General features: G+C 42.7%; 1 protein-coding gene across 1 annotated transcript in view; it reads left to right on the top strand.

The window, feature by feature from the left end:
• The window catches only part of LOC124775436 (sodium-dependent nutrient amino acid transporter 1-like), an 84,848-nt gene extending 73,719 nt beyond the window's left edge, over positions 1-11,129 (top strand). Inside the window, exon 12 of the mRNA XM_047250269.1 lies at positions 11,029-11,129. Within this exon, the coding sequence (XP_047106225.1) occupies positions 11,029-11,129 (101 nt within the window). The remainder of the gene's footprint in view (positions 1-11,028) is intronic.
• The last annotated feature ends 3,768 nt before the right edge of the window (positions 11,130-14,897 follow it).

Below are 14,897 nucleotides of genomic sequence, written 5' to 3'. Positions count from 1 at the left end.
GCTGCCTTCTTAGTTGTGATAACTCTTGAAACATAGTTGGCTACCTGATGCGGGTAGTTACGTTCTGAGGCATCAAGGGATCACCAGTTTAGTACTAGAGGGAAGCGTGGAGGTTAAAGTTCGTACAGGGAGACCAAGAGATGAATAAACTAAGCAGATTCACAAGGATATAAGTTGCAGTAGTTACTCGGAGATGAACAGGCTTGCACAGGATAGACTTGCATGAAGAGCTGCATTTTTATTTTACTATTTATTATTTACACGTCTAGTTTCGTAGGACCAAACTGAGGAGCAAATCTCCAATGTCATGGAACGTATCAGTACACGAAATTGCAACACAAAAGTAGTAACAGACAAAAAATAAAATGTTTATGAATCCAAAAAAAGTCAAGCAATAAGTTTAAGTAAACGCAATCAACAATATAACATAAGAATCAGCTTGATTTTTCAAGGAACTCCTCAACACAATAGAAGGAGTGACCCATCAGTAAACCCTTCAGTTTCGATTTGTAGGCGTGTGGATTACTTCTAAAATTTTTGCATTCTTGTGGTAGCTTATTGAAAATGGATGCAGCAGTATATGCTCACCTTTTTGCACAAGAGTTAAGGAACTGCGATCCAAATGCAGAGTGGATTTCTGCCGAGTATTAACTGAGTGAAATCTGTTAATTCTTGGGATTAAGCTGATGTTGTTAACAAGAAACGATGGTAAGAACATATATATTGAGAGGACAATGTCAAAATACTCAGAATAGTGAACAGGGGTCGACAAGAGGTTCGCGAACTTACACCACTAATTGCTCGAACTGTCCGTTTCTGAGCCAAAAATATCCTCTTAGAACGGAAAAGTTACCCCCAAAACATAATACCATACGACATAAGCGAATGAAAATAAGCAAAGAAGACTAATTTTCATGTAGAACGATCACTCACTTTAGATGCCATTCGAACAGTAAAAATGACAGCATTAAGTCTTTCAACAAGATCCTGAACGTGCGCTTTCCATGCCAGTTTACCATCTATCTAAACACCTAGAAATCTGAACTGTTCAGTTTCATTAATCATATGCCCATTATGTGAAATTAAAACGCGGGGTTTTGTTGAATTGTGTATCAGAAACTGTAAAAATGGAGTCTTACTGTAATTCATCATATCCATAAGAGTCCTTAGTGTTCAGTGATTTAATTATTGGTTCAATCACCTCCTTGTCAGTATCACAGAGGAGTATTTTTACCAGCAGTGCTCAGAAAATGATTGTTAAATACTATACATATACCTGACTTACCAGTAACAGAAACATTTTTACTGTGAACTGACTTAATATCGTCGACCTTGTGCTGCTGACCAGACACTTTCTTCATAACTGACCATATGGTTTTAATTTTATCCTGTGAATTAACTATTCTATTTGCATACCACATACTCTTTGCCTTCCTAATAACATCTTAAGCACCTTGCAATACTGTTTGTAATGGGCTACTGTAGCTTGATTGTAACTACTTCTAACATTGTGATATAATTCCCGCATTGTGCTACATGATATACGTATCCCACTAGTCAGCCACCCAGGCTGCCTTTTACTGCTAGTCCCCCGTTTAGAACGTTCTAATGGAAAGCAACTTTCAAAGAACATCAGAAGTGTGTTAAGGAAACCATTATACTTATCATCATTGTTACCGGCAGTATAAACATCCTGCCACTCTTGTTCCCTAAGGGTTTAAAAAAACTCTCTATTGCCGTTGGATTAGCTTTCCTACATAGACTGTAATTATATGTGACATTTATTTGAGTACAAAAGCCTTTTAGTGTTAAAATTCGTGCTTCATGGTCTGAAAGGCCATTCATCCTTTTACTAACAGAATGCCCATCTAGTAACGAAGAATGAATAAAAATATTGTCTATGGCTATGCTACCTTTGTACTATACCCAAGTTGGAAAAAGCAATGTCTGCATCAGATCATATGAGTTTAGGAGATCTACCAACATCCTTTTTCTTGCACAATCATGTACAAAATTGATATTGAGGTCATCACATATAACTAATTTTTGGTACTTCCTATAAAGTGAACCAAGAACCCTCTCTAGCTTGAGCAGAAAGGTCTGAAGTCAGAGTTAGGGGACCTATAAATAACAACAATTAGAAATTTAGTTTCAATAAATTCAACTGCCCCTGCACAACATTCAAATATCTGTTCATGATACATCTATGGACTGAAACAAGTCTTGGACTGAAGACCACAACAACAACAACATGTTCTGGACAAGTTGAATACACTAAGGAGCCAAAAGATTATGACCATTTGCTTAATAAATTGTTTGTCCGTCTTTGGGACGAAATACATCACTGATTCCGAAATTTTGTTGGTAGGTTTGTGGAGGTATGTGGCATTAGACGCCTACGCATAGGTCATGTAATTCGAATTCGCGTAAATATAGGGCCACTGTTTTGCGTACGCGATGATCGCACCCAATAGCAACCCAGATGGGTTCCATTAGATTTATATCAGGCGAATTTGGTCACTCAGACATGAGCGTGAGTTCACTAAAAGGCTCCCCAATACACAGTGGTGCAGTTCTGGCTCCGAGACACGGACAGTTATACTGCTGGAAGACGACGTCGCCGTCGGGGAAGACATCAGACATCAAGGGATGCACGTGGTTCCCAGCTGTACCACAGCTCCCATGCAAACGCAGAGTAATGACTCTCATAGTGTAATACTGCTCCCACCAGCATGCTCCGTGGCGGGCTGCACGTTCCATGTTGACGTCGATGACGGTCTTTGTGGAGACGACCGGAGACCTACTGTAGCAAAAATTTGATTCACCCGAAGAGCCGACACTTTCCCATTGCTCGACGGTAGAATCCCGATGGTCCCGTGCACACTCCAATCGTAACTGACGATGTCGTTGGATCAATATATGAACACGTAGAGGTGGACTGCTGCCGAGCTCCATGTTCAACAATGTACGATGAACGGTGTGCTCCGAAACACTAGTGCTCGCCGCACCGACAACGTGCTCTCTCGGCAGAGATGCCACACATCGCCATCTATTTTACTTTACAGAGGAGACAAGCCTCTGGGTTCTGTCAAGAGTCGTGGATGTTCAACGAATTAGCGACTAATGGTAGTTTCTATGTCCTGCCTCTTTTTGTAGATGCTCGCGACAGTAGCACGTGAACATTCGACCAGCTCCGCCGTTTTCGAGATAGTCGTTCACAGGCTCTGCATGATAATAATCTAACCATTGTCAGAATCGTTTATCTCAATGAATTTCCCCATTCTCAGCCCATATCTTCGCTAGAGTGATAGCCCGTCCGTGTCTGTGCCGCTTACATACTTTTGTTACCGCGCCACGTGCCCACAACGCCAATAGACGGCATCCAATGTCAAGGTGGGCAGTGTTTATAACGCTTTGGCTTGTTAGCGTATATTTTGCTTATAACTTCCTCAAAATAGGACATTTCGAATGGCGAGAAACAAATGGTAACACGAATATTAATAATGTCTCTGTCTCAGTACCAAACGACTCGAGTTAACTGAAAAGTATATCCAGATATTTACAACACGACATCTAAGACACTTTATTGGATAAGGGAAGGGCTGTATTGTCACTTACAAATGAACAAGACAGTAAAGTAAATGACTTCATTCTGTCCAAGTTTGAGGCCCCATTACAAATTTATTGCTGTGTTGACACGGTCTTAGACAGGGAATAGTGCTTTACCCTACTGAATTTTTAATTTCATTGATGCCACCTGGGAAGCCACCTCATGAATTAATGATGAGAGTAGGTGCAAGCACTATTTTATTGAGAAGTTTAAACTCATTCTGAGGTTGCAACGGAACAAGACTCCGAATAACTGACCTCAAAATTTTTTTGATCATCTGCACAATATTAACTGGCTGTGAACTGGAAAAACTGTTTTGATACCATGAATACCGATGACAGATACCCCCGCACTTAGCTTTCCAGTTCAAATGGTTGTAGTTCCCCATTGAAATCACCTAATGTGACAGTTAACTAAGGGTGGAGCCAGACACTGTAAGCTGCTGCAATTTACATAAATGTACAGTGTTTCTCACATGGCCAATTGTACCTGGCCTTGTCATGTCTGACATCAGACCGTAATATGCTAATTTTTTCGCCTAAACCTGAAAATTTTGTCAATGTAGCAAACAAAAAAATACTTTAAATACACAGAATGTACCTGCTGAGGCACAGTTAAGGCATGAATAAAAAGCTTTGACGGGTTTGTGTCTCCCAAGGTCTAGAGCTAATGTCTTTGATTAGCAATCAACAAGCGCTCGGTCCAGTGTTGAACTCTGTCATGGCTTAAATTCTGAATAAAAATCATTAACAGTGCCGTCCGAAGACTTTAGGAGAAGGAAGTGACCCTCACTGTGGCAACGGCCTTGTTAACACTTACCGTGCGGCTGCCGTAATATTACGTCGCGGGTGGAAACGAAGAAAATGCGGCCGCCGTAATATTACGTCCCGCCGCATTCCACATTGTTTTAGTGTTTCAAACGCATTGTTAGCGTTCCCGCTACAACCTGTAGATCCCGTAATGCTTGTAGTTAATCATATTAGCGCTAGATATCAGCACCTAGTGAAGTAGTGGGATATATCCGTATATATTTCCGAACGAATTCACGTGTGTTTTCACGCGTATGTAACGTGTTCTGTGGTGCCCTGTCGTTTGTTTACCGTTGATTTTGGCGCTAATATTTTCGTTTTAGCTTGTTTATCTTCTTTTTACTCTCAATGGCGAGTGATGAGGACGCAAAACTTCAAAAAATGATTGAAGAAGTACTTGCTGAACTTACTGATGATGATTTTTCGGATTTCGATAGTGACAGTGACTACGAAATGCCGGAAATTCACGATAGTCCATGTAAGTCTAACATCTTACTAAATCGATGCAGAACAAGACAGTTCATGTTGCGATTTGTTCTGTTACGTTCTGTATTATTTCGGACACAGATTTGTCGTCAAATGAAGGTGTAGACCTTTTTGATCAGCGTCTTTCATATGGAGCGCTTGATCACAAAACAGTGAAGAGGTGGAGAAAGCTTGCCTTCCACTGTATAATTATGGCAGTTTCCAATGGTTGTATTTTGCACAATTGCATCAGTGAGAAGAAACTGAGCACTCCTAAGTTCATACAAGAGGTCTGCACTGCGTTAGTGTTACAGAGAGGAGAGAGAATTAAGGATTCTCATGGATCTGCAACGATTGCTCGATTGTCGCAGAAACATTTTCCGAACCGTGTGGAAATGGCAGAAGGGAAGAAGAAAGCACAAAGACGTTGTGTAGTGTGTAGTGGAAAACAAAAGAACATTACTGGAAAAGCTGGGAGGAAAGATACTTCTTATGTGTGCAGTGAGTGTAATGTAGGTTTGTGTGTCACCCCGTGCTTCAAGTTTTACCACACTGTGGTTCACTATGCAAAATAGCTTATGTGTACGTAGCTATGCTTTATGTGCAAATGGTATAAAAAATGTCTTTTCAGTGTCAAATGATCACATTCCAAAATTTATTTCTTCTTTAAATTGAATAAAGTAGTAAATATAAATTTTTTCCAAAAATTTACTTTCGCAAAATCGAGGAGAAATCCGCATCACTTCTTGGAAACAGTGTATGCCCCATACACATGACTGTTAACCCATGTGAAGTTGAAACCTTAAGGTTTTAAATCATACCTGTAGTTTTTATGTATCTCTAACTAAACGTCCTTTACAGCTATTTCAAGTCTGTTGAAAATAGAAAAAATCAGCCAGCACACAGGGAGTGGCATGCAGTTAAGGGCTTAGCATGGTAAGTGTTAAAGAGGGTCGAGGAGCGGAGAGAGGTTCAAGTCCCCATTTCGGATCTCGTGTAGGAGGCTGCCAAGCAGGAGGTGACATTGAGAAAAAGATTGAATAACTGAGGAAAGTGTAACGTTCTACGAGCCAGGGCGTAGAATAACAGAAGTTAGAATATGGTAGGGAAACTAGAAAACCTGAAAAGGGAAATGTTAAAGCTTAGTCTGTGTATAGTGGGGGCCAGTGAAATGAAATGGAAACAAGACAAGGACCTATGGTCAGACTAGTACAGGGTAATATGAACAGCACCAGAAAATGATATAACACTGTTAGTATTCGTTATCAATAGGAAGGTAATGCAGAGAGTGATTTACCGTGAACAGTTCAGTAAAGGGTTGTTCTCATCGAAATGGGCAGCAAACCAACACCGAAAACAATAGTCGGACGTGTAATTCAGTACGCTAAGGGAGATGAAAATCTTATTGTGATGGGAGATTGGAATGCGGTTGTAGGGGAAAGAGAAGAAGTAAGGTTTACAGGAGAATATAGACACGGCAGTATTAGAGAAACAGGAGATAGACTGTGTTCTGCAGTAAATATCAGTTAATGATAGTAAATACTCTGTTCAAGGATGGTAAGAGGAGGAAGAGTAGTTGGAAAAGGCCTGGGGATAAGGGAAGGTGTCAGTTAGATTACACCATGGCCATGCAGAGATTCAGAAATAAGATATTTTATTGTAAGGCGCGATCAGGAGCAAATACAGATTCAGACAAAATTTAGTAATGATGAAGAGTAGGCTGAAGTTTAACAGACTAGACAGGAAGAATGGATGCGCAAAGAACTGGGATACGGAAGTATTAAGGAATGAAGAGATACGCTTGAAGTTCTCTGCGGCTGTAGATGCGGTGATAATTAATAGTTCAGTAGCCAGTACAATTGAAGACGAGGACATCTCTAAAAACAGCAATCACAGAAGTCTGAAAGAAAAACCTAGGTAAAAGGAAGGTAACTGCGAAGAAACCGTGGGTAGGAAAATAAATACTTCAGTTGATTGATGAAAGAAGGAAGTGCAAAATGTTCAGGGAAATTCAGGAATATAGAAATACAAGTCACTTAGGAATGAAATAAATAAAAAGTGGAGGGAAGATAATGCGAAATGTCTGTATGGAAAGTGTGAAGAAATTGAAAGAAATGATTGTCGAAGAACTGACTCAGCATGCAGAAAATTCAAGACAACCTTCGATGAAATTAAAAGCAAGGGCGTTAATATTAAGAGTACAATGGGAATTCCACTGATAAATGCAGAGGAGAGAGTGGATAGGTGGAAAGAGCACAGTGAAAATCTCTATGACAGGGGGGACTTGCCTGATGAAGTGATAGTAACGGAAGCAAGGGTCGACAGGGAAGAGATAGGGGATCCGGTAGTAGAATTTAAAAGAAGTTTGGCCGGATTAAGACCAAATAAGACAGAATAAATAGATAACATTCCACCGAAAATTCTAAAATAATTACGGGATGCGGCAACCAAGTGACTACTCACGTTGATGCATAGAACATATGAGACTGGCGATGTACCATCAGACTTACGGAAAAACATTATACACACAATTCCGAAAACAACAAGAGCCGACAAGTGCTTCAGTTATCGCACAAACAGGTTGACACCTCATGGATCCAAGTAGCTGACAAGATAATATAGGAAGAAGAAGAAGAAAATTAAGGATCTGTTAGATGACGATCAATTTGACTTTAGAAAAGGTAAAGGCACCTGAGGGGCAGTTGCAATGTTGCTGTTACAATGGAAACAACAGCGAAGTAAAATCAAAATACGTTCATAGGGGTTTTCGATCTGGAAAAAGCGTTCGACAGTGTAAAACGGTGCAAGATGTTCGAAATTCTGAGAAAAATAGGAGTAAACTATAGGGAAAGGCGATTAACTTAGACCATCGCACTCCGGCAGGAGAAGTGACGCAAGTCGGAAATCGGAAGTTTTTGGTATACTAGGAGTGATAAAAAAGTAACTGGAATTTTTGTTTTTCTTAAAGAATCTTGATTTATTTATCAACATAAACCTCGTCCTCTTCAAAGTAATCCCCCACAGATATAATACACTTCTGCCAGCGCTTTTTCCAATCTTGGAAGCATTTCTGGAACTCACGTTTTCTTACAGTGTTCAGCTTCTTCAGCGATTCTGTATTGATTTAGTCAGTTGTGGCCACAACTGATGAAATCAATACAGAATCGCTGAAGAAGCTAAACACAGTTAGGAAACGTGAGATCCAGAAGAACTTCAAAGACTTCCTTTGATGGTTGTCTTCACCTTCGAGAATAGAAAGAAGTCGCATGTCCGTCAAATACGGTGGCTAAGACAACATAACGGTTTTGGTTTTTGCCAAAAGATAATGAACAAGCATTGAGGTGTGAGCGGGAGCATTATCATGATGCAATCCCCAGGAGCGGTTTTGCCAGAATTCTGGTCTTTTCTTCGGATTGCTTCATGCAGACAGCACATAGCTTCGATGTAATATTCCTTACTACAATAAGGCTGGAACTCATGATGCACTATCCCACTGTAATCGAAGAAAACAGTGAAAAGAAACTTCACATGTTACTGACCTTACTGTTTTCGGTCCTGGCTCTTCAGGCAGTTTCCATTGGGAAGATTGGGCCGTGGTTTCGGCGTAATACCCCATACCCATGTTTCGTCACCCGTTATGAGAATCTTTAGAAGTTCTGGATCGTTGCCGATTTCATTCAACAGTTCTTGAGCGATGTCTATGCGTTTTTGGCCAAAATTCAACAATTTCGGAACAAACTTTACTGCAACATGTTTCATGTCCGAAACATCCGAGGAAATTGCTCGATATGAGCCAAGGGATATGCAGATAGCGTTAGCAATCTCTCTGATGGTGATTCGGCCATTTTCCAGAACCATTTTCTATACTCCTTCCACATTGTCATCAGTAACTGACGTGCTTATGCGTCCGTCCTCGACTTCAATATCTTTGCGACCCTCTGTGAAACGTTTATACCACTTGCCTAGTCTTGTATTACAACTATATTCGCCAAAAGCCACAGTAAACATTTAGATCGTGGTGCTGTAATTCATTCCATTTTCAAGCAAAATTTGATGCAGATTCTTTGATCCAACTTTTTCGAAAGTAGAAGTTCGCCGAGCACGCGAAAACACGAAGCCAAAAGTCTGTAATGACACAGGTCGTGACGGTAATTGCTACGTACTGGCTCAAACAGAATACCAGTTCAGGGGAGGCCAGCGTCAGAGGAGGTGAAGACACCGACCTGGCCGATCAGTACAGATTATGTTGCGTATCTTACTTGGATGGCCGCTGAGGTACAGAGTCCGGAGAAGGCCAGCATCGGACGGACGAAGGCTCCGAAGGCGATGGATGTTGGACCAACGTGGCGCGGCTGGTGTGAGCTTCGAATGATGGGCTTGAGGGCCGGTGTTAATTCCAGAGCATGATCAGTACCGCGAGGTGATGTACTGCTGCCTGGCTGCTGCGTCTTTACAAGCAGCAGGTTGAAGGGTACCGCGCGGCGCTCGGCGAGACGTATCGGCGGATGCAACGTAGTCACTGCAGTGGCAGCGCCACTGCCGCCTATTCGCAAGCTTCTTGGCAGTGAGGCTGCTGGTGACGCTTGCTAGATGTCGGTGTGTCAGCAGGCGTGTTTTGGTGTGTCTGCAGTAATGTTTCCAATACAAGCACTGCACTAGCGCCGCTGGGCGCGTGATTGTATGCAGTGGAGGAGCGCCTGCGATAGTGGAATGGACTACCCGCTGGACGCAGACGTTGTGCCGAAAGCCGAAGTGGCCGGCTTATGCCCATGTATATTCCATTAATTCCGCAGATCCTGCACTTCCCCATGTAGAGGCAGAAGATACGAGGCCTGTTCAGAAAGTAAGCTCCGATTGATTGCCAAATTGAAACCACAGTGAACATCAGAAATGTTTTACTTGTAACAATTAGCTACACCTTTCAGCTACTTCTCTACGTAGTCGCCGTTCTGACTTAGACTTTTGTCATAGCGTTGTACCAACTTTTCAATAGCCTCATCATAGAAGCCAGCCGCCAGTGCTTTCCGCCAATTCTCCACGCTGGCCTACACCTCGTTGTCTGTGTCAAAATGTTGTCTTCAAAGACAGCGGTTCATGTGACCAGAGATGAAACTCAGGGGGAGACAATTGCGGACTGTATTGTGGGTAATCTCACATTTCCATTTGAAAACGATGCAGGAGCATCTTCATTGCCCCTGCAGAATGCGGCTGAGAATTGTCTTGAAGAAGAAACAGCACGACAGTTATGTAATGTTAGCTGCATAGCTTCAGGCGAAATTTCTCACCAGGCCCTCGTACTTGGCGGCAGACACTATTTTCTAGACATCTTTACGCACTCACTGCGAGCTCAGAAATGAGAAGAGCGACGTGATACTAACTGGGGTTATACTAGAGACACTACCCAACACATCTGTGCAAAGCTTTATCGGATTTTCATAGTCGTTTCCATTTCGCGACCGATCGGAGCTTACTTTCTGAACGCCCCTCGTAGTTTACCTTATAAGCCACTTCCCTTACATTGTCTCATTGTCCAGTGACCGTATTTATGTGCCAACACAGCCATAACCGGAAATGTTAGCGAATCAACAACAGCACATACATAATGGATTACATGCTCTGCGGTGCTGATGCTTCCCTCAATACTGAATTTCACTGTCGGCTGTATCGAGGATGCCCAATGAATGTGTTTTACACTATTAGAAAACCATTGATTTTTATATTTTTGATAAAGGTTTGGACTTCCAATAACTTGTAACTCGTTAACGGTTTCACCATCATTCATCTCCAATCTCTAAACCATGTTGACAGCAACGTGTAATCACCTTGCAAGCCTCTATGTTACTATGGTGCATTATCAGCCACCAGAACGTCATAATCTGCACTTTATCATAATCGCCAACTTTACACATTCTCTCCAGAGAAAATGACAGAACGATTTTTTAATTAATGACCCCTTTTACATAGATTTCATATTATATTAAGTTCCCTGCAGTTGATTCAAGTATATTTGTTAGTTGAAAAAGATCGGTTGTAATGTACTGATCGAACTGTATACTTCAGTCTTCTGTAAACTGTCTCATGTAAGCTCATGAATGTAACGACTTAAGTCACTAAAGGTTTTAACAAATTGTATTTATTTTGCAGCGGCTGGTTGGGTTTTGTTTGCCTTTGGTGTTGTCCAGTTTCCTCTGTGGATGGCACTGAGAATTTTCAGGAAAAGAAATATTTCGTTCAGAAAGGTATAATTAATATTATCTTAAATCTAGTAAAATGGTTATGATTTATCGAGATCCTAAATGTTATCAAACATTTTTCAGCATTTACTGAACTCGTTCAGACCTTCTAAGAAGTGGGGCCCGAGGGACAGAACACACAAAGAAGAATGGGATAAGTTGATGGACAATTGGAAAATGGAGAATGCAAATAGTGCAGATAATGTTCTCAAGAAATTCTCAAGAAAATTGTTTAATTTATATTCTCATTGGTAATTTTGTACATAAAAAAATCAGGAACTCGAAACATGTTTCTATGAAACGGTTTCCTATCCTCAATGAATGTGTAAAAGCGAAAATTTACCAACACCAACATCAGAAGCAGAATAATTAACCATTCTTTAATTTCTGGTGCGATATCTTTGTTGTCATTCATTGGAATTCTGAATGTTACATGGACCAGAGTGTGAATTTCTTTTACCTAATGCGAGTTAATAAATATAAATTGTATGAAGACTGAAAATCAGATTCTCTTTGAAGTTCATTCAGTAAAATCATTCATTAACTGTCTTTGAAAGATAAAACATTTTGAAGTAATCTTTTGCATCTTGATTAGGTGCTTCTCCGCACTGAAACTTAGACATTTGTGATTATCCTTGCAAGTATTTTTTAATTTCATATCCGGAACATAATGGCGTTCCTTACCGTTAATAAGGTAGCCATGGATAATCACCGTTGCCACCAGTATAATAAAGTAACGCACAATAAACTTTTTTTTTGGGTGATTAGTTTAGATCTATCCGTATTTGTATGTGGTATTATTTACAACCTCATTAGACAGTTCAAAACCTTTCTGCATTTTAATCTAGACACACAACTGCTCGCAGTCGCTAGAGGACAGCATGGAACATTCTGTAGAAGAATGAAAGAAGTGGAGGGCTTAATGTTTGGAATAAGAGGAGGTCATTAGACGGAGCAAGAGCTCAGTTTGCTGAGGAATGAGAAAGGCAATTGGTCGTGCCATTTTAAAAGGAACCATCCCAGCATTTACCTTAACCGATTTAGGGAAATCATGGAAATTCTAAATCAAGATGCCCAGATTTTGAACCCCTGTCTAGCCGAGTGCGAATCCAGTGTCTTACCACTGCTCTATATCATGCGGTAAAGGATATCGTAGATGGTCAGTCAGACTAAATCCCTTACCTCAACTCGTGCGTCTCTTTAAGCGACATTATTTGATTAGTAATTCATTTACACGGGTTCGATAAAAATGTGGAAACACCGCGATAAATGTTTGCTAGAACATAAATGCAGGTGCTAGCCAAGGCTGAAGGTTGCGCTGTTGTATTTGATCACGAATGGCACCTGCGCAATATCCGCGATACTTTGAAAGTGTTAGTCTCGGTCAGAATAGTGTTCCTTGCATTGCGTGTGCATTATGTCAGATATAAGTGAATTCGAACGTGGGAAACATGTTGGTGCTTGTATGGTGGGTGGTTCTGAAACGAAGCTAGACAATCTGTTTTGTATTGCAAGAGGCAAGGCATGGAAGATTTAAGGATGGATTGATTTAAAATTGTTGGATGCTAAAGAGATTGTTCATCAGCGCTCTTTCACAAGACTGCGGTACTGATGAATGAGGAATAACCTTGTTAAACCGAAAAACAAAGGTCATGCAACGATAGCCATATACACTCCTGGAAATGGAAAAAAGAACACATTGACACCGGTGTGTCAGACCCACCATACTTGCTCCGGACACTGCGAGAAGGCTGTACAAGCAATGATCACACGCACGGCACAGCGGACACACCAGGTACCGCGGTGTTGGCCGTCGAATGGCGCTAGCTGCGCAGCATTTGTGCACCGCCGCCGTCAGTGTCAGCCACTTTGCCGTGGCATACGGAGCTCCATCGCAGTCTTTAACACTGGTAGCATGCCGCCACAGCGTGGACGTGAACCATATGTGCAGCTGACAGACTTTGAGCGAGGGCGTATAGTGGGCATGCGGGAGGCCGGGTGGACGTACCGCCGAACTGCTCAACACATGGGGCGTGAGGTCTCCACAGTACATCGATGTTGTCGCCAGTGGTCGGCGGAAGGTGCACGTGCCCGTCGACCTGGGACCGGACCGCAGCGACGCACGGATGCACGCCAAGACCGTAGGATCCTACGCAGTGCCGTAGGGGACCGCACCGCCACTTCCCAGCAAATTAGGGACACTGTTGCTCCTGGGGTATCGGCGAGGACCATTCGCAACCGTCTCCATGAAGCTGGGCTACGGTCCCGCACACCGTTAGGCCGTCTTCCGCTCACGCCCCAACATCGTGCAGCCCGCCTCCAGTGGTGTCGCGACAGGCGTGAATGGAGGGACGAATGGAGACGTGTCGTCTTCAGCGATGAGAGTCGCTTCTGCCTTGGTGCCAATGATGGTCGTATGCGTGTTTGGCGCCGTGCAGGTGAGCGCCACAATCAGGACTGCATACGACCGAGGCACACAGGGCCAACACCCGGCATCATGGTGTGGGGAGCGATCTCCTACACTGGCCGTACACCACTGGTGATCGTCGAGGGGACACTGAATAGTACACGGTACATCCAAACCGTCATCGAACCCATCGTTCTACCATTCCTAGACCGGCAAGGGAACTTGCTGTTCCAACAGGACAATGCACGTCCGCATGTATCCCGTGCCACCCAACGTGCTCTAGAAGGTGTAAGTCAACTACCCTGGCCAGCAAGATCTCCGGATCTGTCCCCCATTGAGCATGTTTGGGACTGGATGAAGCGTTGTCTCACGCGGTCTGCACGTCCAGCACGAACGCTGGTCCAACTGAGGCGCCAGGTGGAAATGGCATGGCAAGCCGTTCCACAGGACTACATCCAGCACCTCTACGATCGCCTCCATGGGAGAATAGCAGCCTGCATTGCTGCGAAAGGTGGATATACACTGTACTAGTGCCGACATTGTGCATGTTCTGTTGCCTGTGTCTATGTGCCTGTGGTTCTGTCAGTGTGATCATGTGATGTATCTGACCCCAGGAATGTGTCAATAAAGTTTCCCCTTCCTGGGACAATGAATTCACGGTGTTCTTATTTCAATTTCCAGGAGTGTATAACGATAACCACACCAACAGAAAATGTCACATACAAGTTTCAGCAGATGTAGTCGTACCGTTGTCACATGTCGTAAGAACTAATAAAGCAGTGGGAATCAGTCAGTAAGAAGGCTGGTTGATCGCAGAACTACATGGATGAGCCAGCCACTAAAAATCACATTAAAACCTCCGTCCAATGAACTGTATGGTAGTACTGACGCCACACAAAATGTCAGAAACTACAGTGCCATTGTTTCGTCATAGCCTAAAACGGATGGTAAGTGCCCTGGTAGCTCACAGGCTTCCCTCCTAAGGGCATCCAACAAACAGTATGTTGAAACAAGATGATCCTTGAGTGTCACGACGCAAACACTACATTTCGGAGCCATTCTTGACGAGAGAGAGAAAATCATGCGTCATTGGGCAATGGCCGATACGAGGGCGAGTGAGGACCACTTCGTCCCGTCATGCAGTTCGCAAGGAACTGCGCCATGGCTAAATAGTTTGTTTTACCGTTCATTGGTACCCACACAGCTAATACTTGCTTTTCGCCTACGGCAGCCTGTAAGGGGACGTGAAGTTAAGGTGTGATATTTTCCCAGAAAACTGCCTTCGCTGCTCTATCGGTTTCCTCACTCCCCTCGATTCCCATGCATCTATCAGAATTGGACCCTGCAGAAGGCTACCTGTTTCTTCTGCCTGT

This window comes from Schistocerca piceifrons, chromosome 2 (assembly GCF_021461385.2).
Source record: "Schistocerca piceifrons isolate TAMUIC-IGC-003096 chromosome 2, iqSchPice1.1, whole genome shotgun sequence".
Taxonomy (NCBI): domain Eukaryota; kingdom Metazoa; phylum Arthropoda; class Insecta; order Orthoptera; family Acrididae; genus Schistocerca; species Schistocerca piceifrons.
The sequence above is the reverse complement of the archived record's forward strand: the minus strand, read 5'-3'. Positions and strand labels throughout refer to the sequence as shown.